At 48.3% G+C, this 23678-nt stretch overlaps 3 protein-coding genes across 10 annotated transcripts; 2 read left to right on the top strand and 1 right to left on the bottom strand.

The window, feature by feature from the left end:
• Nucleotides 1-93: 93 nt before the first annotated feature.
• zdhhc23b (zinc finger DHHC-type palmitoyltransferase 23b) lies at nt 94-4852 on the top strand. The gene is made up of 5 exons (XM_047023358.1): nt 94-401; nt 1433-1637; nt 2066-2761; nt 3091-3258; nt 4004-4852. Exons 2-5 carry the CDS (start codon nt 1492-1494, stop codon nt 4269-4271), a joined length of 1278 nt encoding a protein of 425 aa, XP_046879314.1. The 5' UTR covers nt 94-401; nt 1433-1491; the 3' UTR covers nt 4272-4852.
• Nucleotides 4853-5323: 471 nt separating this feature from the next.
• On the bottom strand, nt 5324-15558 carry ccdc191 (coiled-coil domain containing 191). The gene is made up of 17 exons (XM_047024265.1): nt 15185-15558; nt 14399-14437; nt 14129-14264; nt 13872-14018; nt 13511-13689; nt 12884-13107; nt 12499-12646; nt 12019-12209; nt 11527-11773; nt 10241-10632; nt 9131-9222; nt 8589-8671; nt 8105-8206; nt 7760-7903; nt 6997-7149; nt 6582-6736; nt 5324-5562 (listed from the first exon to the last, which is right to left on the bottom strand). Exons 1-17 carry the CDS (start codon nt 15260-15262, stop codon nt 5397-5399), a joined length of 2676 nt encoding a protein of 891 aa, XP_046880221.1. The 5' UTR covers nt 15263-15558; the 3' UTR covers nt 5324-5396.
• Nucleotides 15559-15881: 323 nt separating this feature from the next.
• On the top strand, nt 15882-23475 carry qtrt2 (queuine tRNA-ribosyltransferase accessory subunit 2). Of its 8 annotated transcripts, none has more exons than XM_047024148.1 (9): nt 15882-15920; nt 16385-16589; nt 16683-16738; nt 17534-17610; nt 17721-17930; nt 18028-18227; nt 19507-19676; nt 22541-22655; nt 22785-23475. In XM_047024148.1, the coding sequence occupies exons 2-9, from the start codon at nt 16390-16392 to the stop codon at nt 23062-23064; spliced, it is 1308 nt and encodes a 435-aa protein (XP_046880104.1). In that variant the 5' UTR covers nt 15882-15920; nt 16385-16389; the 3' UTR covers nt 23065-23475. The 8 variants fall into 8 exon arrangements, with proteins under 8 accessions (XP_046880104.1, XP_046880103.1, XP_046880102.1 ...); XM_047024147.1 differs by having other exon boundaries at nt 15897-15970; XM_047024146.1 differs by having other exon boundaries at nt 15905-15920; nt 16342-16589.
• The last annotated feature ends 203 nt before the right edge of the window (nt 23476-23678 follow it).

The raw sequence follows: 23678 nt of genomic DNA, 5'->3' as shown, positions 1-23678 counted from the left end.
CTTCAAATGTGTTCATCCGGCTGTTATAAGCGTGACAATCCTCTTACTTCACCCAAATGGTGATCTATTCGTCTCCAAAAACAACGCTGCGCTCATAGATGTAGGCCTATGTCAAATTTTGTATCTACTGGTTTTCTGTTTCTCGACGTTGTCAGGAGGTCACGTATTTGCATATAGCCTAATCTATATAAATTATTATGCAATATATCAGACAGGGTAGAGGTGGTGTTCTAGTAACTTCCACATCAGTGACGTGTGGAAAAGTCACCGTCCAGTGAATGCGTCCAGGCAGCGACAGCCCACGCTCGACCTCACCGGGTGGACGGAATCCACCGAAAATTGCATCAATCGAAATCCATGGCTTTTCAACAGTATCAACATGTAACTAGTTTGTTTTGCAGGTAGGAAACATACTATTTGCCACTTTCATTCGTTTTATGTATTGCGGTTGGACGTTAGCGGCGAGGGTTGGTTTCTGTCTGTTTTTGTTTTTCAAGGAAGTAGAACATCGCATACAGTTGAGTGCCGCCTTTTGAACTGGAACATGTTCAAGTCTATGCCGATGTTTGTCGGTGTAGACTAGAGGACGAGGTTAAATGTAGGAAGATAAACGGAAATATCCTGCTTCTTCTTCAAGCAACAGGCTACTTAACTTTCAGAACAGTGTAGCATTGTCTCAAGTTACATCCAGGAAGGCTTTACAAGGATATAGCCTCAAGACTACGTTTTCGACTATAGCAAAATTCTGCAGCGATATCAATTTACCAACAAAGATGACATGTTATTTATTTCCATTAACTGTAGCGTTAGAAGTCACACTTGAGTAATTTAAGGAATTTAATTTGTGAACAATACTGCATGCCCATAGGGTACCCTACTGAATCTCCTATCGACTATCGTACATATTTAAAGAATATTATGTTTCTTTCTGTGACTATAACCTCTCCTACACTTCTTAAAACATGTTTGTATTTGTCTCCCTTTCCTCTCCCATCTGATATTCTACAAGCCAGGGACATAGAGATGGTGATCACAAAAATAAGTCATTGGTTGGTGAATCACTGGGGACACATTAACCTTACTTCTTATTATTGAGAGCATACAGGGGAATGGGGTACACTAGAAAATTACCGGTTGCGTCACTACTGAATGCTTAAGCAAAATATTCCTGACATTTTTATGAGTAATGTGACATTTACATATGAAAAATACCTGGAATAATCAAGAGCTGGCATCTGATTTGGCGCTGCAAATAGAAACTCTTGTTTCCAATGTCGTTATTGCCTGCACTGGTCATTAAGTGGAATGAATTCATCATAAGAGAATGGACTCCATACACCTTCTCTTTCTCTCATTCTGTTTGTATCTCTCTTTTTCTCAACACACACACACACACACACTAATGGTAACCAAGCCCTCTGTTAATTCCCAGGAGACTGAACATCTTCAGTAAGGCCGTGACATCATTAATTGGCTGACGGGCTATCCGTCATGAAGAAACAAGCCAAATCGACCAATAAGGTGCTGGAGGAGGAGGAGTCTCTGTGCTGCTGTGAGTATGTGGACAGCCACGGGAGGCGGAGCCACGTGGCAGCCTGCTGTTGTGAATGTGAGGAGCTGGATGAGGCCTGTGACAGGTGAGGGACACCTTCTAGATTCACCCATTTATCATGTTTGGTCACCTGACAATGGGTGCCGCTGTGATGGGTAGCACATGCACTCCGTATCATGGTGATTGATTGCCCTGTGATAGGTTGCCCTGTGATAGGTTGCCCTGTGATAGGTTGCGCTGTGATAGTTGCGCTGTAATAGGGTTGCGCTCTGAGTAGCCTTCAAGGCTCCAACTTATCCTTTCCAATATATGCCTCCCAAATGACTAAATATGAATAGCCCAGTAAAATGATGGAACTGTCTCCAGAGTCCTATCAACTTTTCTAAACATACTCTTGATTTTCCATTGCTTTCTCCGATTGGGCTTGGGAAGAAATATGCTGTTGGGTTCTTGGGAGCAACAGTGTACATAATGATTCAGAGTTCTTTCTTTGCTTTCTTTATCTTCCCTCAGATGGTTAAAGAGGGAGCCTCAGAAGCCAGACTCCATGTCCCATCTGATGAACACCGTCTCCGACCGCGTCCGTGTTCCCTGGCTGTGGGGCGGAGCCAGGCGGGCAGACCTGTCCGTGGTCCCGCCCCTCGTGTTACTTCCTGTCTTCCTGCACCTGGCAGCCCTTCACCCACTGCTGGGGGTGATAGTACTGACTGCCCTGCCGGTACTGGTGTTGTGGTACTACTACATCACCCACCGCAAGAAGGGCCGCACCCTCTTCTTCCTAAGCCTGGCGCTGTTCTCCCTGGCCTACATGTACTTCCTGTTCCTCTCGGAGGTGTACTGGCGAGGGGACACTGGGCTGCTCCAGCTGGGGGTGGTGACTCTGGGGATGGTCCTCACGCTGGTGGCCCTGCACCACACCAAGAGACAGCCAGGCTACGTACGGCCAAGCCCCGCCCACGCACACAGCACGGTGACCTATCACAGCCCTCCGCCGGACAGAGATCCCGCCTTCAACGGAGCTCATGAGGTCGTGATCGCCCATCGGGCAGGGTCGTCCGAGCGGCCTGAGGAGGAGATGAAGCAGAGGGAGGAGGGGGCGGAGGGGCAGGGGGGCTGGTGCTCCGTCTGCAGGCTGCTCCGCCCTCCCAGGGCAGGCCACTGCAGGATCTGTGGGCTCTGCGTCCTGAGGATGGACCACCACTGTGTCTGGTGGGTCAGACTTGAACCGTCTACCTCCTTCATTTCCTCACTGTTGTTTACAGGCAGCGGTATAGCTGCAGGCTTTACTGTGTGAAGTTAATGTCATGTCGACCGCTCCTGTCTGGCCTGAATGACTCGTTGCTCTAGGATTAAATTATTTCTAACCGTGTCTAAACTATTAGTAACTGTATGTTAAAAATAGACTGACAGTAACCGTTGCATGAATCACTACAATTGTTAAAAGCGCCGTGCTGTGTGTGTGTAACCTAGGGTCTCAGTACAGTGTTCTGTCTTGTCTATACGTGTGTGTGTGTCATGTCCGTCAATGCCGATGGCAGGATAAACAACTGTGTGGGACAGGCCAATCATCGCAGCTTCCTGCTGACGCTCGTCCTCTTCCTGTTGACCTCTCTGTACGGGGTCAGCCTGGTACTGCAAAGCGTGTGTCCACGACAGAACGTCCTGACCGCCTTGCTCTACTGCCCTGGGGTCTACAACCAATACAGGTACACACACAGTGCACACACACACACAGACACATCCCTACCCAGATGAAAATAGGCCAGTTTACAGTAGATCAATAGTGAGTCAAATACCTTATGGCACACTGCCATATTGCCTCTTAAGAATCTCCAGAGAACACGTAATATGTAACTGATCCTTGCAATTGCTTCAGTGTCACTAAAAGCATGGCTATTTTTAGATGGCTCTAGATTATCGGGGTAGTCAGTGTGAGCTGATTGAGATTGTAATTGAGTCTTCAAGAGATTATGATTACAACCTGCCAACAGTGCTTATTTATCATACTGTTGACTCAATCAGCTTTGTCCTCTTGTAATTTGTGCTCTAGTTACTGTATTATTCTGGAATCCTCGCTCCAAGACAGCAACATACAGCATTACATTAATGTGTGGACTGATTTAAAATATTAACACATGTCCCATTCTATGAGGAAATTAAGAAATAAAGAAAGAAAACAGATGTGTGTATGATGATGAATGTATGTGTGTGTATGATGTGTGTGTGGTGTGTGTGTGTGTGTGTGAGGGAGTCAGATGGCTGCACGATTTGGGAATCGGGCTAGTAATCTGAAGGTTGCCAGATCAATTCCTGGCCGTGCCAAATGATGTTGTGTCCTTGGGCAAGGCACTTCACCCTACTTGCCTCGGGGGGAATGTCCCTGTACTTACTGTAAGTCGCTCTGGATAAGAGCGTCTGCTAAATGACTAAATGTAAATGTGCTGTTTGCAGCTCTGCGCTGTGCTTCACCTGTGCCTGGTACAGCAGCATGGTGACAGGAGGGCTGCTGCACCTGCTGGTCCTCCAGCTGCTGAACGTCAGCTCCAACGTCACAGAGCGGGAGCTCCGCATGGCCCTCAGGGACCACACGGCTCGCAGACATCTCTGGGGCCTCGTCCTGGACACCGGGGTCTACTCCCATGGTTTCCGCAGCAACTGGGTGGAGTTTCTAACCATGGGCCACCCCCCGCCCTCCCCCAGCCATACTGACTTGGTCTAGAGAATTGTGACCGGAGTGATGAAAGGACCAGACCTTTTTTTTGAGCTGTTGCTGCAGTTCTGATTATCACCACAGGGTGGCAGCATGGCAGCATAGCAGGGATGCCTGTCCACCCTCCTCCAGCTTGGCCAGACTGCCCATACAGCTACACCACATGAGACACTATAGGCTAAGGCCAGGCCAACACTGTCTTGTGAAGACTAGCCAGCACGTCTGTCCGTGACCTTGAACCACACGACAACAGACCATAATGATCTGCCACCGGTTACAGGAATGACTGACACCTGCAATCTCCAGCCTCCATCTTTGTCTGTCCTACTGACCTTTTCCTCTACTCTCCTCTCCCCGCACCGTTCACCTATCTCTCCATCGATCTCTCCATCTTCCACACACCAGCTCCTCATCATTCATGGCCACATTCCTTCTCCCTGAGTTCTGGGTGCCTTGTTAGGTTTGTGACCAAAAATAGAGCCCCAGGGTTCTTTTAAAGACTGATTAATGCTGCTGCATGAAGGTGTAGCTGAGGATTCATGTGAAGTCTGCGCTCTCATCAGAAATAAACAGGTTGTGTGTTTTTGTCACAAACAGAATCACATTGATTGACCTCTGGAGAAGCGGTTTGTTCTGGATGATTTGTGTTTGGAAAGTGTGCGGTTGCATTAAACATGACAAAAAAGGAGAGAACAGAAGGCTAAACAAACAAAGCGTAATTATGTTTTATGCTCTCAAGGTTTGTCAAACTGAATTAGAATTAAATAGTTTCGAAAAAAACAAAACACACAAATACATGTAATGGTTTGAAAAGTAGATTGGACAATGAAAGGCAAGACCGCTTTACAATCCTACACTTTATAACTTTATTTACAGTGATGGAAAAATTTAAAAGCAGGGGGTACCCTGCTCATCACAACAGCATTTTGGGTGTGAGTGAGAGTGTTTGTGTGTGTGTGTGTGTGTGTGTGTGTGTGTGTGTGTGAGTGTGTGTGTGTTGTGTGTGTGTGAGTGTGTGTTGTGAGTGTGTGAGTGATTGAGTGTGTGAGTGATTGAGTGTGTGTGTGTGAGAGTGTATGCGTGTGTGTGAGTGTGTGTGTGTGAGAGTGTGTGTGTGTGTGGTTGTGGGTCCTGTCAGGTGGGGGGTTCCCAGAGGCTCTGCAGACGGGAGCAGTGGAAGTCAGGGAGGACCTCAGCCACTCTGCGTCTCAACTGCTGCCGACGGAACTCCTTCTCTCTCTCCTCACGCTGCTGCCGTGGAAACCTCCGCCAGGCCTGGAAGCAGCTCTGCAACGATCGTCTGACACACACACACAGTGACACATTAAAAAGGCAAGATATTGGAAATCAAACATTCAGGGGAATGTCAAAGAAATCTAACTTTTGAGGCAGAACATCCTTATACAGTAAATACTATAATGATCTAATGAAATGGCGTGTGGTGAGAAGCTTAGGGCGGCCAATCGGAAAATAATTCTGCCTCCATTGAACGGCCTCTAGTTTGATCAGGTCTAGCAGCAGGTGTCCTTCACTGGGAACCTTCCTGTCAGGCTAGTATGAAGAGCTAAAGAAACCTTCCTGTCAGGCTAGTATGAAGAGCTGAAAGAACCTTCCTGTCAGGCTAGTATGAAGAGCTGAAAGAACCTTCCTGTCAGGCTAGTATGAAGAGCTAAAAGAACTTTCCTGTCAGGCTAGTATGGAGAGCTGAAAGAACCTTCCTGTCAGGCTAGTATGAAGAGCTAAAAGAACCTTCCTGTCAGGCTAGTATGAAGAGCTGAAGGAACCTTCCTGTCAGGCTAGTATGAAGAGCTGAAAGAACCTTCCTGTCAGGCTAGTATGAAGAGCTGAAAGAACCTTCCTGTCAGGCTAGTATGAAGAGCTAAAAGAACCTTCCTGTCAGGCTAGTATGAAGAGCTGAAAGAACCTTCCTGTCAGGCTAGTATGGAGAGCTGAAAGAACCTTCCTGTCAGGCTAGTATGAAGAGCTGAAAGAACCTTCCTGTCAGGCTAGTATGGAGAGCTGAAAGAACCTTCCTGTCAGGCTAGTATGAAGAGCTGAAAGAACCTTCCTGTCAGGCTAGTATGGAGAGCTGAAAGAACCTTCCTGTCAGGCTAGTATGGAGAGCTGAAGGAAACCCTCTACAAGTTTCCACAGACCAGGACAACAAACAGGACTACAGAGACGTCTACAGACCAAGACTACAGACATAACTACAGACCAAGACTACAGATAAGAATACAGACCAAGACTACAGATAGGACAACAGACTAGAACAACAGAGTAGGACAACAGACAGGACAACAGAATAGGACAACAGACCTGTCACTGTGCTGGTTAGCCTGCTGCTGCTGGTCCCAGTCCCTCAGCCTCTCCTGGGTCACATGATCCAGCAGCAGTGTCAAAACCCTCCTCAGAGTGTGTGTGCGGTGGAAGCGTTCCGCCCGACCCGCCAGGATCTCACGCTGGTCCTTTAGCTGCGCGCGCACACGCGCACACACACACACACACACACACACACACACACACACACACACACACACACACACACACACACACACAGGGTCTGTGTTTTATGTGTTAAATAGACAGTAGATGTGTGTGTGTATTAAACAGACAGGTGTGTGTGTTAAACAGACAGGTGTGTGTGTGTATTAAACAGACAGGTGTGTGTGTGTATTAAACAGACAGGTGTGTGTGTGTATTAAACAGACAGGTGTGTGTGTGTGGTGCGTACCCTCTTCCAGCTGCACAGGCTCCTGCGTAGCAGAATGTGCTGATGCAGTTGGTCAGCAGAGGCCCGTTTCTGAGCCTGGGCCTCGCCTGCGACCTGCTGCCAGGACAGGATGCACTGTCTCAAGAGAGCATGCCCATAATGGCTCACTGCCAGCTGGAAAGGATTGAAAGACAATACTGAAGCTTCATGCACATTTTGACCATGTCTAGACCTGTACTCTGGTGCCAGGTAAAGACAATTATGGGATAGCACAAAAGCCTGTGGAGCCAAAATCAACATTTTCTTATCCAAATTGGGTGCAGATTTTGTTCAATAATTTGTTTTACCATCCAGTAACCATACAAATTGCTCAAAAAAACAAACAATGGAGTTGCTGATATAAAAATTGATATTTAACAAGCAATGAATTCTCAAGGTTGCAGAGCTGGAAAAATATTCCTGAGAAGTTCCACCATCTTGAAATCCTCGGCCTCAATTAATCTGCTCAATCATTTCTCTCCCCCAGCTCCTTTTACCCACACAGTCCCCCCCCCCCCCCCCCCCCCCCCACACACACACACGCACACATTCCCCTTTCATTTTCTATCCTTCTGTCCATTTCCCCATTCCTTCAGTTCTCAGGCAGGTGTTGAAGCCTCCGCTCTGTAAACATCATCAAAGCACTGTCTGATTCCAGTTGCGTTTTGTCTGTATAGTCAATGTAGCATTGTTTTTGTTCTTATTTTGCTCTTCAGTCCCCTGTACAGTGTGTGTGTCTGATTACCTGTGCTTTGTCTCGGCCCAGGCTGACGAGGCGTTTCCATGGCGCCAGGCCTCGCCGTAGTAACAGGGTTCGGTGGTAGTGCTGCTGGGCCTCTACCTGAAGTTGGCGTTCCAGCTCCAAACGCCTGTGTTTTTCCTGTTCCCTCTGTCGACACACACACACACGCACGCACGCACGCAAACGGTACACATACTTTCTCACTTTGCAAGTACTGAGAGTTGTCACAGGGACGAACTTCCATGAGTCACACACACAGAAGACGACGGCTTCATGGATTCTGATTCATGTGTCTGAATGTGGAGGCTGTGGCTGGTTGCTGTAATGAAACGTAGAAAGGTTGTTCACCTCTTTCTCCTGCGTCCTCTCCTCTCTCCTCCTCTCCACCGCACGGCGTCTCTCCTCCTCCTCTTCCCTCTGTCTCTCATCCTGTGCTGCCTTCATCTGGGCCTGGACAGGACATGTCATCCTTTCACAATGCTGAAGAACACGAGCCCACACTGGCTTTGGTGAACAGCTGTGTCTTCAACCCCACACCCCCCCACCCCCCGTGGGCTGTATTAATACACTCCAGGCAACAGTTAATTGTCACCCTCACAACCTCCAGATACACAACCTCCAGATACACAACCTCCAGATACACAACCTCCAGATACACAACCTCCAGATACACAACCTCCTGACGTATCCTCATGAGAGCTGGACGCTTTCCTGTAGACCCACTGAGCACTTCTGTTTTGCACCACCCTGCTGGCCTGCCTCTCATCTAATTCCTCCACCTCTCTCCAGTCTCTCTTCCTCCCTTGTTCTCTTCATCTCCTCCACCTCTCACCAGTCTCTCTTCCTCCCTTGTTCTCTTCATCTCCTCCACCTCCCTCCTGCGTTCGGCGCGCAGACGAGCCCGCTCTTCCATCGCTGTGTGGAGAGAGAGAAGGGGTGATGAAGACACAGATCTGGGCGAATACATTATGGTGTGTTCGTGTTCCTCTGAGGCTTTAGAAAGAAGAGAGAATACTCTGTGTGTGTGTGTGTGTGTGTGTGTGTGTAAGAGAGAGAGAGGGGGTCTGTCTCTTCCTATTCCTCCCACAGTTGTAATTTAAGCCAAATGGAGTTCAACAGAGAGTAAAACTTTAAATCTTGTTTTATTGCACTGCAAAGGCTGCAGCTATACATCAGACTCACAACCATGAAATTAGTATTTACTTTTTTATGTACTTACTTTTATTTAGTTCCCATTATAAAAAATAAATAAAAAAACCCTGACTGGAAGTTTTGTGACCAGCCAATCGGAACGCCTAGTGTACACGTGTGTGTAGCGTGTGTGTGTGTTTGTTGTTCATCTCTAATCAGGAGGAGGGGAATGTGAGGCCTGACCCATGACGGCGAGATGTGGGCCGGGATGACGGACAGGTGGTTTCCGGCGGGGCAAGCAGAGGCCGGCGTGGTCCCTCGAGATGCCGCAAGCTCTGGAACAGAGAGAAAACAGACTTCACCCTGAAACCAGGAATGCAAATCATGAAATATTCACCCTCTATAGATTCACCCTTCTCTACAACGATCCCTGTCGACCCCACAGGCAGCCCGTCTGAAACTCGTCTCCAGTGGAACACACGCCCGGAGCCCTCATTCCAAATCAATGCATCACTTTTAATTAGTGAGAGCTTTCAGTGGGCACGTTTTAGGGGTTTATTTAAATGCATGGTACAGTTTACCGTTATCACCCCAGTAAATCTAGAATAAGGACACAGTGAGCTGCATTCATATTAGGACGCGATGCTTTATTGTTTTAATATAACTTCTCCCTGGTGTATTTATTCCGACGAGGCCGACGCTTGATTTCAGTCAAACCATCACCGCAATGTTCATTTATAATTACAGCTCTCACACTGATATCCTTTTGTGTCTTCAAAAGACTAACTTCTAACCAGAGTAAGCTGATGCAAGTCCAGGCACGCCAGGGAAGGTCCGTTTGGGATCCCTCCCCACACAGGCCCCCAAAGCAGGACACAGTCAGAACATCCACAGGCTGGAAGCCTTCACAATCGAAACCAATATACTGGAGCTAGTTAAATACAATAAGGGCCAATTCAATCTCGGGATACACCTAGCGGCCTGGTTGAATTGGCAGGCGATAAACAGCCAACAGTCAGGGCCTGAGAGCACAGACCCACGCTCACACACGCGACGTGAGGCTCCTGCTGCATGGGGCTTTACCTCGGCTCCTGCTGCATGGGGCTTTACCTCGGCTCCTGCTGCATGGGGCTTTACCTCTGCTCCTGCTGCATGGGGCTTTACCTCTGCTCCTGCTGCATGGGGCTTTACCTCTGCTCCTGCTGCATGGGGCTTTACCTCTGCTCCTGCTGCATGGGGCTTTACCTCTGCTCCTGCTGCATGGGGCTTTACCTCTGCTCCTGCTGCATGGGGCTTTACCTCTGCTCCTGCTGCATGGGGCTTTACCTCTGTTCCTGCTGCATGGGGCTTTACCTCGGCTCCTCGGGATCAGAGGGCGGGCCTTTAGACACTGGGAGCGTCAGCGCGGCTCTCTGGAGCTCCTGCTTCAGTCCCAGCATGCTCTTCTCCTCCTGCAGCCTGGCGATCTGCTCCTCCTGCTCCCGCAGCAGCCTCCTCTGCTCCTGGATGGTGTGCTGCTGGTTGGCGTGGCGATGGTGGAACCCGCCGCCGCGCAGTTCCGCGCTCCGACTCCGGGGGGCGCTGGCCGCGCCCTCCTTCCCCCTCTGCTGCGTACGGCGGAGCTCCCGGGGGGTCAGCTCCGCGTGGCGACGCGTCACCTGCCAGGCCAGGGTGGGGGGGGGGACATCGCCCTGACGACCAGGAGAGGGGGCGGGGGCTACTGTCGGTGACCCCTGTTGACCTTTCTATGAATACAGGTAGAGTATGGAAGAGTGCCAAGGTGGGATGTCTAACAGGCCCCCAGGCTGGCCCCCTGTGCAGGTCTAGTGAGGTGCTGCCCGGGGTCTGTTCCATCACACAGCACCTACTAGTCTGTCCATCCTTACCGACCTCACTTCTGTATAGTAGATTCTCCAAACCCATCACCGCTACCATTTATCTGTCTACATTTCTGCCCTTTTTTTTCCACAACTACTCTTCTCTGTTTCTAACTTTTTTTTCTCTTTCTCTCTCTGTCTCTCTCTGTCTCTCTCCCTCTCTCTCTCTCTCTCTCTCTCTCTCTCTCCCTCTCCCTCTCCCTCTCCCTCTCCCTCTCCCTCTCCCTCTCCCTCTCCCTCTCCCTCTCCCTCTCCCTCTCCCTCTATCTCTATCTCTATCTCTCTCTCTCTCTTTCCTTGGTGAGAAAGCAAGACTTGCAAGGTTCTGAATATTTCATCAGGGAAAGTTTCCCTGTGCGGGTGATCAACTTGGAGGAGTATGAGGTCGCTCATGCAAGCCCAGGAACTGGAAGATCCAACGCTTTTGTATTCGGTTCAGACGCCACCACACTATGTATGAACACCATATGAAAACCAGTACAGAATGACAATACAAATAATGTTTCATTCATGGCCTGGGAGTGGTGTAACCTGTAGGTTTTGTGCTATGGATGACTAGGTTAATATCCAGCAGATATAATCGAGTGGGTGTGTGCGCAAGTGTAGTCAAGTGCATCATTGTTTATGTATGGTTTTATTTCTGTACAGAAGGATTCCTTTCAAAAGAGGATACACCATGGGATATCCTGCATAAGTAAAGGTAACAGAACGATCCTTTTTGTGTTTTGTGAAGCTGGGCAGATAACATGAAGTGTCACTCACCTCTTGGGAGGCCTCTGATTGCACAGATGGCTCAGGCCTGACAGTGATTGGCTCACAGGCTGCAGGAACCATGGAGAGTTTCCCCGTTGCCGCCGCGCTGATCAGGGCGGCCATCTTGCTTCGAGTCTCCTCCTGCTGGGCTAGCAGCTCCCTGCGTTCTCCTTCCGCACGACACCACAGCCGCCAATCATCCAGGCATCGCCTTAGCAACCGCCTGCGATCGCTCTCCCTCGCCATCTGGAAGTTTCTAGTGGGGTTGCAGTATCAATAATTCTGCTGTTACTTTGAGTTATCACTTGAACCTAACTAGCAGAGACTCCTGATCTTGCTGCTTAGTGAAGCCTTTGGGTAGGCCTTTGGGTAGAATATCGAGCAACCCTTGGGAAGAATAACCAAGTCCTGGCAAAAACAGGTTTTAATGAGACGAGTTGATATATGCTGGATATGATTGTGTCCCCATGGTGATCCTGAGAGGCTCCATGTTCTCCTTACCTGTTTTCAGTTCGTAGCTCCTCCTGAGTTTTCTCCGCCTCCCGATGTTCCCGCCCCGCCCACACCAGCGCCCGCCAGGCCCGCCATGTCCTGAGCTGTCTTCTCCAATCACAGAGCGCCGCAGCCTTCCCCATGCGGACCCTCCGCTCCAGAAGTACAGAGTACCACCCAGAAAAGTGCATCTGCAAACACTAGCCCACAGAGTACACACGTGACATAGTACACACGTGACATAGTACACACGTGACATAATACACATGTGACATAGTACACACGTGACTTAGTACACATGTTAAATAGTACACACGTGACATAATACACACGTGACATAGGACACACATGACATAGGACACACGTGACATAGTACACATGTTATGAGGCTCAAACACACTATCTCATTTTCCATCACACATGTATACACAAACATGTGACGCTGACCCATGTATGCACACGTACACACACACACACACACACACAAACCTTCAGGTTTAGTATCTGGACCCTGGCCTGTGCCTGTTCATGCAGTCTCTCTCTGTCCTGTTGCTGCGGGGCTGCAGGGAGACCACACCAGGACTGTAGCACCAGGGGCGTCGGCTCTGCCCTCCTTCTGTCCAGTCTCACCCTCTCCCTGTGGGACATACCTAGTACAGTCACGCCTGCGTAACCTTCACGGGTTAGAAATTCACAATTGCCTTCTAAAAGACCAGGGAGACTGATGACTGTGCTCTGTATGGGACAGGTTTCAATGCATTAAATTCAGAAAAAAAATATTCCAATTTGAAAATGAAAAAATGATCGGTCCCTTTTCTCGGACTGTTCAGAAGTGGAGCATGTGGCAAGCCCCCGGCTGCTGTGATAACATTACCTCTGTCCGGCCAGCTTTTCCAGGCTCCTTCTCTGCTCCATCTGCCGACGTAGTCGCACCATCTCCTGCTCCACCATCTCCTCCTGCCGCCGGGCCTCCTGCCTCCTCCTGCACTCCTCTTCCTTGTCCCTCCTCTGAGCCTCCTCTCTGGCCTGCCTCCTCAGCTCCTTCTCTCTCCTCTGCCTCTCCTTCAGCGCGTCTCGCTGAGCGCGGTTCTCACGCACCTGCAACAGCATGTTGAGGAACCACGGCAAGTCATTAAGTCTGGAAATAGATCAGGAAGAATACAACTGGTCTAATTGCTTTAATCAGCACCAATCACTTCAAATTCAGTTTGGCCCTCATAGAATTTACATTACATTTTACATTTAGTCATTTAGCAGACGCTCTTATCCAGAGCGACATACAGTAAGTACAGGGACATCCCCCCCCGAGGCAAGTAGGGTGAAGTGCCGTACCCAAGGACACAACGTCATTTGGCACGGCGGGGAATCGATCCAGCAACCTTCTGATTTCTAGCCCGACTCCCTCACCGCTCAGCCATCTGACTCAGTAGCATGTAAACCGCCTCAAGGATTCCGTAGATGTCAGAACCTGATCCTGCGTCATGTCATCCTGGACACGCACCTGCCTGTGTCGAGCCTCCATGGTGATGGAGGGGTCTCTGGTCCTATTCTTCTCTCGCTCCGAGTCCAGCGACAGGTCCTCCACTGTCCCAGAATCCAACACTTCAAGCTCCATGAGGTCCTGAAGGAAGTTGTTGACTGCACAGCTCTCTTCCTCCTCAGCCAGATGGGAGTATAAATCTGTGCATTTGTACAAGTGTAAGTTAATTACTGAGGGGGGGATGAGAAACAGAGAGAACTCTAGGTTAGTGATTCAAAATCACTGGAGTTGACATCATTCGCTCTTTAAATCATCCTATTAGTAATCTAATCACGTTTTCTTTCAGCCAGCCTAACTCATCCAACTGTGAAGGTCATTATACCGTCGAAATTGCTGTAGTCCAGATGAGCAGGTTGAACAAGGAGGACAGCTGGAGGACTGCTTCTCTCACCAGGACCGACATGGTCATCCTCCCCCTCCATCTCCAGACACAACTTCCTGTTCATCCAGTCACTCAGCAGAGCCTGGGCTACACGAGGCAATATTCATGGAGGTGAATTCCTTATACCTATTAACTGCTGAACAGTTTTTTCTTTCTGTCCACTGCTTTGTGTGGAGACTTCCTGTGTTGTGACCTACCTTCGGTGTACGCTTCATCGTGGTCCTGCAGCTGGTCTGTGCTGGCTAGTGCAGTCGCTTGGCTGCTTATTCCTGAGGGCGCTTTCTTGAGGGAGAAAACCTCTGACACAGCAAACTCCGAGGCTATTTCCACTCTCTAATGACAAAAGAACTAGATGTTTCCGAATGCCTTACAAATCATCCTTATGTTAGGATATATCTGTCGCTCTCGCACATGCATGCGCATGCATACAAAAATCCAAAACAAAAGGTCAAAGAATAAGTTCTTACCTTCATCCAATGGTCTATATCACCATTACTCAACTGCACCTGTGTAGAATAAGTCAACTGTGAAAAGGTATTGACTGAAAAGCAAGAGCAAAGATAGTCTATAAAAAATATCTGTGGTTTGTATTTTGTAAACTCTGTTTTGATCATCATATCAGACCAATGGTTATAGGTTTGCAGCAAGCCAGCGGTCAGTAGGTTGCTGTTATACTACAAACGGCACCCGGCCAGTGCCTGATGTCTGCAGATTATAGCCTTTCCTGCAGAAAGCTTTGCCAGTTCTTAAGGTCAGCATATTGTTTACGAATCATTTCCAACTAAGCCATAAAAATTTGCCTGACTTACAGAGATTCGAATAGCCCTGTCTCGCGCTACAGATGGCTGAGGGCATTATATTAGTCTGCAAGGCATTTATAAGCATATCGCTAGAGTGAGATAATAATCCATTCACTTTATTTATCAGTCAGCCAAGAGGGCAGTTTTATTAGGGTTTATCTCTACTGGGGGATTTCATCCAGAAAGGAAATGTCTGAAAAATGAAGATAGACAGTGGACACACAAACCAACACAGTGCACAGATAGCATAAAGAAATTATTTTTTTTAAATATATATATTTAAAAAACTATCAGTATAAAGTATGCCAGGGTTAAGTGCGGACTCCCAGAGGTTCGGGCGCTTAACTTCGACCATTATGCAGATGTTTATGTAATAAAAAGTTAATACTTCAAAAATTATTTTTTATTTCAGTGTAAGTTAAATCAACAAAAATAAATAGGTATGAGATTTACCTTTCCTGAAGCAGGTATATTACTTTTGGTGAATCTCCTCCAGCGAAAAATATCAGGATTATGTATTGGATATGCCATTTCATTAATTTGCTAATCCACCAACTCACTCAGATTCAGCATTCAATTTTGTTTCCTATGCAGGCTACGGTTGCTAGTTTAGCTAGTAGTAGTGGCTAACTGAAGGGATGATGGGACAAATAAATTAGCTAATTTCAGTGAAAAGTAATCTCACTATGATAAACGTTAGCTCTAAATATTCCTTGTGAAGAAAAATCAGTTGCACAAAAACAAAATGAATAGTAATTCTCAAGAAAGTTGTAAAACTGTATTTGTAGCTTCTCGCAGCAAACATTTGCACGGTGCTGCTGTTTGTATACTACAGGTGACAAAATATGTGCTGCTGGATATTGTAGTGAATAAGTCATCCTCCTTGACCTTCTGCCCGACTTTACACGACTACATTTCCCATGTTTATAGTCTCTTTGGTAACTATGGTAACTTGGAAGCCCTTGTCCCAAGGCTAGACGCCTTGAAATTTTGGCTAATTAACTTATGTTTCGTTTACTGTTACACAATCTTTTACCCACTTTCTGTGTACTAATAAAGATATGTTAACATGAGTCATTTCTTTATTTATGATTTTAGCTTCTTGTTGTCAAACCCAACTCCTTACAGTTTAGCTAGTGACGTAATATATCCGCGACTTCCTCTCACATGCTGATATAGCTGCTTACTGGTGAGCGACTTCACGCAGACAGGGTGTGGAATTAATATTTTGCGTGAGCAGTACGTTACTAAATCTTACTTGCTAGTATTGTGAAGTAGTTAATGAAAGGTTCGGCTTCGTTGGATTTCTATGTATTCAAGTGCCGCATTGACAGCTGAGTTAGCCAGCAAGTAAGACTTCTCACCTCGCTAGTTATCGTTAGCTTATTTAGCTACTGTGAATCACTCATCACAGTTAGACAGAAAGATGCTCGGGTATGTGATTTCTTGTGGGTTTAACAATGTCAACAACCAACACTGATTCATCATAGTCCAGCTCTAGTCAGCCTTTTCCTTAGAAAATAGGTGAACTAGAAATGCAATCCATGCTTTCAATAAGCGTTCATAAAAATGAACGTCTAGTCCTTTCCTCTGTTTGCATCACCTCAAAGGACCGTTAGAGAAGATGATCTAATCCAGCTGATTGATCTCCAGGCAGTATGAAGTTGGAACTGTCCCGTGTGGTACACGGATGTCGGCTGGGGGTTCTGACGGGGCTGGGCAGGACGGGACAGCAGTCACTGGATGTCCCTGGTTGTATGCTCTACACGCGCTGTGGCACAGTGCCTCATCTAACCCAGGACACACTACAGACCCTCGGCAGCCTACCCCCACTCACCCAGGTCACCTTATCCACACTGTGAGACACTGACACCCTCGCACACACGCACATTCACCTGAGTCACCTCAGTGCCCACTCTCTCTTACATTTACATTTTGTTTTGTATTCCAGAGCGGAACACCAGGAAGTGTTGGAAGAGTTTAAGCAGGGATTCAGGAAGTTTGCAGGTAGGCGATGTTGAACACCTCTTTCCTTCCATCTCCACTGCATATAACACTGTTACATGGAAGATTTCAATAGAAATACCATTATTCATGACCTGAACGATAGTACTGAAACACAAAATAGACTGTAGTCCTTTTAAACTTTGCTATGTCTGTCCCATATTAGTGTTAAGTGGGTATGAAATGTTGCATTTCGTAAAAAAACATATCTGTGCTTTGTGGTTGGCTATAGCATCAAGCTTGCCCTTGGCAAGCTGAAATTGAAAGGATAATGAAAGTCTAAGCACTTGTTGTTCACACAGGAACTATTACATTGTGTCTTGAGGGGCCAGTGAGCTCTATGATGGGTTAATTAAAAGTGAGTGTGCCACCAGTGCATGTTGTTGTTGTTTGGTTGGTAGGTCCCCCCCCCCTCCCCCCTTGATCCTCTCCCCCGGCTGGGCTCACTGATAAGACCACACCTTCTTTCTGTCCTGTCTCAGATTCACACTGTAATGAACATAATGTACGATGTGGCGCAGGTGTCTTCTGCTGTGCTAGTTTGCTGCAGTGCCGTGTCCTGTGCTGTATGCAGTGTTACTGTATGCCGTTGTTTTCAGTAGGGTCAGATGGTTGAGCGGTTATGGAATCGGGGTATTATCAGAAGTTTGCCGGTTCGATTCCTTGCCGTGCCAAATGACGTTGTGTCCTTGGGCAAGGCACTTCACCCCACTTGCCTCGGGGGGGGATGTCCCTGTACTTACTGTAAGTGGCTCTGGATAAGAGCGTCTGCTAAATGACTCAATGTTTTCTCTGCAGGTCTTCATGACACAGTTTTGTACTGCTCTCTTCATGACCCCGCTGCTCCGAGCCCTCAAGGTCACATCACCAACAAGGTCACGCTTCAATCTCAACCCAGATGATGCATGTCTCTCAATGGATCAGGTGTGATTGGCTTCACTGACTGTGATATGTGACCATGCTGCTTGTGTGTGTTGGGGTGCAGACTGTGTCAGTGTGGGGCAGTGGTGGGCGTATCGAGTTAACGGTGGCCAAGTTCATGGCGCTCCAGAAGGCCGTCCAGCCGGACTGGTACCAGAGCATGGCAGACGGAGAGACCTGGCCCAGTGACACCTCCCGGAAGAGGGTCCGCAAGTCGGTGGACCGCACCCTGGCCCACCTGGACCAGTGTCTCCTCCTGCATCACAAAACACAGGTGATTTTTTCTCTCCCACCAGCTCTCAAACTCGTAGGCACTGGCCCACGCAGGCACGCACACCTTCCACTCACCTCTGGGCCCCTCGTGTGTGCAGGAGCTGCAGGGCGTGGAGGTGTTTGGGGTGGTGGAGGGCGGGGATGCCCTGGAGGAGAGGGTGCGCTCAGCCAAAGAGACGGCCAAGAGGCCCGTGGGGGGGTTCTGTTTGGACGGGCTGCACACGGGCTCTATGGAACAGAACCTCAGGACCCAGCTCATCACCGCAGTAACCAAGGAGCTGCCTGAAGACAAGCCCAGGTGTGTGTCACAGTTGGGTACACCTTTGAATGTGCTGTGCCTGATACCTACACCTAACCCTTTACCACATAGGTTAACGTTTTTTTCCAGGTGTTGCGGCAAAATTCTTTGAATGAGACATTCTTAGAAAATTGTAAAAATAATAAATTGGTCACGTAAAATAAACGATGCTGGCAACATCTCTCAAAGTTATTGGTGCTAAATGTGAAGTCTGGCCTCACTCTCCAGGAGGTCTATCATTCATTATTGAATGCTGCGCCAGGCTTGTTTACCTAAATCAACGTCTGTTGACTTCTCACTACAATCACTTCTGCCGTCCTGTCTGTCCTCACATCCTAATTGCTTCGTGATTGCTTGATGAAATACAGGCATACCGCTGACCCTCCCTCCCTCCCTGCATCCCTCCCTGCATCCCTCCCTCCCTCCCTGCCTCCCTCCCTCCAAATAGTTTTTCTCTCCCCTCTAGCCCAACTCTTAAACCTTAGAGATTCTTTTTCTCCTCATTGCTGGAGACCCAGCTTTAGACTGATCCCCCCCCCCCCATCAACCTCCTCCCTTCATCCCTCTGTTCCTCACTTCTATTCTCCCAATCACTCTCCACTTATTATGCTCTCTTGAAACCATGGCAACCCTCTCCTGGGAGCCAAAGCAACCAGCCTGCTTTCATGCCACACTGGGAATACGGCCTGCGTTTGAGCTAGACGGAGCAAACTTCTCTCTGTGCTCTATGTCTCGTCAGCTTGTCACTCACTTCAGGGCCCCGTCTCTGGGGAAGTGTCCTCCCCAGCCCCCTTGTCCTGGAGGACTGGATAAAGGTGCTGGAGGTGCTGGTGGGGCTGATGATCAAGTGGTCTATTCAGTAGCCCAGGAGCACCTCTGTGGGTCTAATTGGGTTTGGTTTGGACCAGGAGCTCCATGTGGCCTGTGGTGGGTCAGTGGCTGCACCCCCCTTTGGGTCAGTCTGCTGGCATGTGATCCACCTGTGGGCTGCGTGGAGTCATTATAGAAGGGGGAATTGGGTCTGGCTTTGACTCTTGGAGGCAGAGAGCCAGGGAGAACCAGTCCACACAAACATGAATCATCAGCAGCTGGAAGAAAGGGCTGTAATCTGCTTATTTGTGTCCCAGTATCTTGTGCATGTGTGTTTGTGTATGTGTTTGTAGCGTAGGTTTGTCTGCAATGTTTTCTTTACACGCTCATTGACTTTGTTTCCGTGTGTGCGTGTGTGTGTGTGTGTGTGTGTGTGCGTCTGTGTGTGTGTGTGTGCGTGCTGTGCCAGGCTGCTGCAGGGCGTGGGGCGGCCTGACGAGGTCCTGGCGTGTGTGGAGGCCGGTGTGGACCTGTTTGAGAGCTTCTTCCCCTTCCAGGTGACGGAGAGAGGCTGTGCCCTCTACTTCGACTTTGACATCAACCCCGACCCTGAGAGAGCAGGTACAGCGCCCCCCTCAGGTGTGCTGCAGTACTGTCACGTGTTGACCCCCTTTCTGCCTGTGTTTCCTGAACCTCACAGGGTTTCCAGCAAAAAATGCTTTTTTATGTGTTCTGCAGAGAAGGGAGACTGCCGTTGGTCAAGGTTTGGAATGAAAGGGAGAACAGGAAAGAGTGACACAGCGGATATAATTTATCATTTGATAAATTTGCTGCAAATTCATGTTTAACTTGATGCTATAGCCAACCACACAGCACAGATATGTTTTTCTATGAAATATTACCGACATTTCATACCCACTTAACACTAATATGGGACAGACATAGCATAGTTTAAAAGGACTATAGTCTATTTTTTTGTTTCAGTACTATACTTCAGGTCATGAATAATGGTGTTTCTATTGAAATCTTCCATGTAACAGTGTTATATGCAGTGGAGATGGAAGGAAAGAGGTGTTCAACATCGCCTACCTGCATTTATAATTTATTTATTTTGACTTAAGACGTAGTTAAGGCGGCAGGCGTGTGTTGTTTAGGCGGCCGCCTTAACTGCAAATTGCTGCAGGAAACCCTGTCCTCAGCAGCTGGGGGTGCTGCACAGTCCGAGGCTTTCTTAACAGACAGACACACTATACAGGCAGGGGATGGGATCATCTCAGAGCCACATGTCTGATTTGAGGGTCAAATTTAAAAGTAAAAATCTAAAGTGTTCTGTTTTTCTTGAGGAAGTACTATAGGTATGGTTTGCCACTAAGATCAGATAGCTGAAAGGATTTTATTGTTGAAAAACAGGGGAGAAGAGAAGGACCAGAATCTAGATGAGAGTAAATATTGCCTCATGAGTCATGAACCTAAACATGTTGATGGTGGGGATTGACAGCTAAAGGATTGAGTTACTTTGTACTGATGGAATTGATGTTTCTGGAGATAATCCTTGTTATGGTACCAAAGCAGGATGGTACGCGACATAGGAGCAGGGGCGGCGTTAGTCCCTTTTTACTGGGGCATGTGCCCCAGCAGTCTAAATCTGCTGTGCCCCATTAAAATCTAAAGTTTGGGTTTTAACCATTTACTCTATTAGTCAGTGTATTCATAAGAAAAACATTACAAAACTAAAGAAAGTTTCTAAATGATAGGCCCATCAGTCAGCTTATTTTGAATAAAACATAAAAACAATATGACATAAAGCAACAAAAAAAACAGTATTTGCGCTCAAATGAATGCGAAATAAATGTGTGCGCTTGCATTAACTATTGATGTCACTGCCAAAACTGTCTAGTGCATTGTGTGCAGCACGCTCGGAAGGAGAAATAGGGGCCAGTGCCCCAGTAGAGTTTAATGTCTTAACAACGATCCTGGATAAGGGCCTGATCAAAGACAAGCATTCTTATTGTGCTTATGTTGAAGACAACCAATAGTCAAGATGCTGATGAACTTGAGCAAGATATTTATTCTGTTAGAGAATTCTGGAGGGGGATTTTCACCCCAGTGGGGTCGATATGAAGCCTTTTCCCTGTGTGAGATAGCCCTCGTCTATGGATCCAGATCTCTTTAAGAGCAGCCGTTCTGGCGAGGCATCGTGAATTAATGAACACACTTTGTAACATGGTATCCCCGCTTTCAGTTCATAGGCAGAGCAGAGTGCAACGTAGGTTTTTGTGTGTATTGTATGCCTTTGGTGGAGCTAGAACATATTTTCTAGCGTCTGGTCAGATGGAGTAGGTAAGCAGAGATACCAAGACTTAATGAGTTTCAGTGATCATTTCAATTTAATCATGCCCGGTCATGCTATCTGACACGAGATGGAAGTGTATATTTGAATCTGCTAGACACAGCTATGAGGAAAACGTGTGCCAGACTAATGTGTCAGAAATGCAAAGCTCCATATCAAGTAGGGGTTTAGTGTCAGACAGAACTAATCGATTCTGCACAAGGAATGTAATGGAGTTCGCTCGAGGTGAGTGCAGGGCCGGTGTCGGCAAACCGAGCCGAAAAAAGACTCAAAATCCCTCCTCAGCCAATTAGAGTGGTCCATGGGGAATTGGTGTCAGAGTGTCACCCCAGTCTGCCTGTGCTCTGGCCTGATGGCTCATACTGGAGGCCACCTCCTCTCCCTACCCCCCTCTCCTCCTGTCTACCCTGAGAGGGTGAGTCTCCCCCTCATCTTAATCTCTGTCTCTCATTCCCACAAAAGCTCACTTTATCTCACATCTGTCCTTTCCCTCGGCTCGCCTTTCTTCTCTTGCTCTCATTTCCTTTTTTTTTGTCCCGTCCTCCCTGCTCACTGTTTCTCTCGCCAAACTACCTGTTTAGTCAACAGACCCATCCCCCTTCCTCTTTCTTCATGTGTCTTTCAACACTTGCTTTTGTAGTTCAACTCCTTGTCCATTTTCACTGTTTGTTTTCCCTCTGCCAGCCCCTCCTGGTTTCTCACTGCTTCTTCCTTTCGCGTACCTGTCCCTCCAGCCCCCACCCCCTTCTCTCCCTCGATACTTCTCTCTCTCTCTCTCTCCCTGACTGTATGGCTCATCTTGCCCTTCTGGTGACCGTAGCTTCTCTCTCGATGGAAGTGCCCTGATAACTCTTTAATGAAGCTGGGCGGACAGGAAGCTTATTCTGTTTGTTCATGGTGGGAATTTTTGGGTTGTTTGTTTGTTGATGTGTGTGTGAGAGAGATGGTGTAATCAAGTAAATACTGCCTTTTTCCAGAAGGAATAGCAGCGTGAAATTAGGACATAATGGTGCAATTGGTTTTGGTTGTATGGATTTGGAATACGAGACGAGAGGGTTGTTTGAGGGACGGCAGGGGGGCTGTAGGAAGAGATTGGATTTGCCCACGTTCCTGTGGAGTTGGACAGCGTTGTGATTGGCGTGTGTTTGGGCAGTGCTGCAGCAGAATGAGGGGAGCTCCGCAGGAGAGACCGTGGAGAGACCAGGAGACTGTGTTGAAGAGGACCAGACCCAGATGACACGGTTTGAGATCAACCTGAAAGACAAGAGGTTGGTTTCTCTCTCACATGAGGATTCACTCCAGGTTGTCTGGTCGACCTTGTTCTTCATATCGTCTGCTCTCAGAGGTTGAGATTTACCAGTGCACGTACCCATGACCTTTGGCCCTGTGACCTGCAGGTTTAGGGAGGACTTCGGGCCCCTGGTGGAGGGGTGTGGCTGCTACTGCTGCCGGAACCACCAGAGGGCGTACCTGCATCACCTCCTAGTGACCAATGAGCTTCTCGCCGGAGTCCTGCTCATGCTCCACAACACGGCCCACTACTGCTCCTTCTTCTCCGCCCTGAGGGGGGCGCTAGCCAGCGGCCAGCTTGATGCCCTCAAGAGAAGAGTACTGCGGGGGAGGAGCGGGGAGAGGAGTGAGGAGAGGGGCAGGGATGTGGTAAAGGATGAGGACTAGCAGAGCTGAGTTGGCGAGGGTGGAGAACAGGAAGGAGCGGGAAGGTTTGGGTGGGTGGGGTGGACGTTAAGAGGGCTGGTACCGTGCAGGGATCACTAGTCTGCTGACTGTATTGTCAGGGCTTTACTTTAATTGGTTCCACCTGCTCGGCCAGACCAGGAGCATGATCACTTGAAGGCGCGGAAAAGGTTTCAGGTTCAGAGTTTAGGCTCGGCTCTCAAAGGGTAGGGGATGAGGAGATGGAGGAGGAAGGGCGGCGATGACATTGTCGTTTTCGCCCTTGTCAGAACCATTTCCTGAGCATTTCCCTCCACTTGAACTGAAGGGGACAGGTGGGAAACAGAGAAGGGGAGAAGGAGAGCCAAGACGGAGGACATGGAGGAGGGGAAGAGGAGAGACAGGAGAGGAGAGAGAGACAGGAGAGAGAGGAGAGGGGAGGGACAAGGCTGACGGGAACGGAGAGGAGATGAAGGGAGAGGAGAGGAAGGAGGGGGTAGGTTTCATAAGGAGAGGGAGAGAAACGGTATAGGGGACAGCAGAGTATCGACCATGGCGTCACCCCGGCGTCCCACCTGACAGGGTCCCAGTCCAGTCCAGTGGATGAGTAATGTCTT

This window comes from Hypomesus transpacificus, chromosome 8 (genome assembly GCF_021917145.1).
Source record: "Hypomesus transpacificus isolate Combined female chromosome 8, fHypTra1, whole genome shotgun sequence".
Taxonomy (NCBI): domain Eukaryota; kingdom Metazoa; phylum Chordata; class Actinopteri; order Osmeriformes; family Osmeridae; genus Hypomesus; species Hypomesus transpacificus.
This window is presented reverse-complemented; position numbering and strand designations above follow the sequence as displayed.

Coding starts and splice junctions, on each gene's coding strand:
- zdhhc23b (XM_047023358.1), top strand. CDS start 1,492: ATGAAGAAACAAGCCAAATCGACCAATAAGGTGCTGGAGGAGGAGGAG. Junction 1,638..2,065: donor CTGGATGAGGCCTGTGACAG/GTGAGGGACACC, acceptor ATCTTCCCTCAG/ATGGTTAAAGAGGGAGCCTC. Junction 2,762..3,090: donor ATGGACCACCACTGTGTCTG/GTGGGTCAGACT, acceptor TGCCGATGGCAG/GATAAACAACTGTGTGGGAC.
- ccdc191 (XM_047024265.1), bottom strand. CDS start 15,262: ATGGCATATCCAATACATAATCCTGATATTTTTCGCTGGAGGAGATTC. Junction 14,265..14,398: donor ATATAGACCATTGGATGAAG/GTAAGAACTTAT, acceptor TTTTGTCATTAG/AGAGTGGAAATAGCCTCGGA. Junction 12,210..12,498: donor TCCAGATACTAAACCTGAAG/GTTTGTGTGTGT, acceptor TCTGTGGGCTAG/TGTTTGCAGATGCACTTTTC.
- qtrt2 (XM_047024148.1), top strand. CDS start 16,390: ATGAAGTTGGAACTGTCCCGTGTGGTACACGGATGTCGGCTGGGGGTT. Junction 17,611..17,720: donor AAGGTCACATCACCAACAAG/GTCACGCTTCAA, acceptor GTTGGGGTGCAG/ACTGTGTCAGTGTGGGGCAG. Junction 17,931..18,027: donor TCCTGCATCACAAAACACAG/GTGATTTTTTCT, acceptor TCGTGTGTGCAG/GAGCTGCAGGGCGTGGAGGT.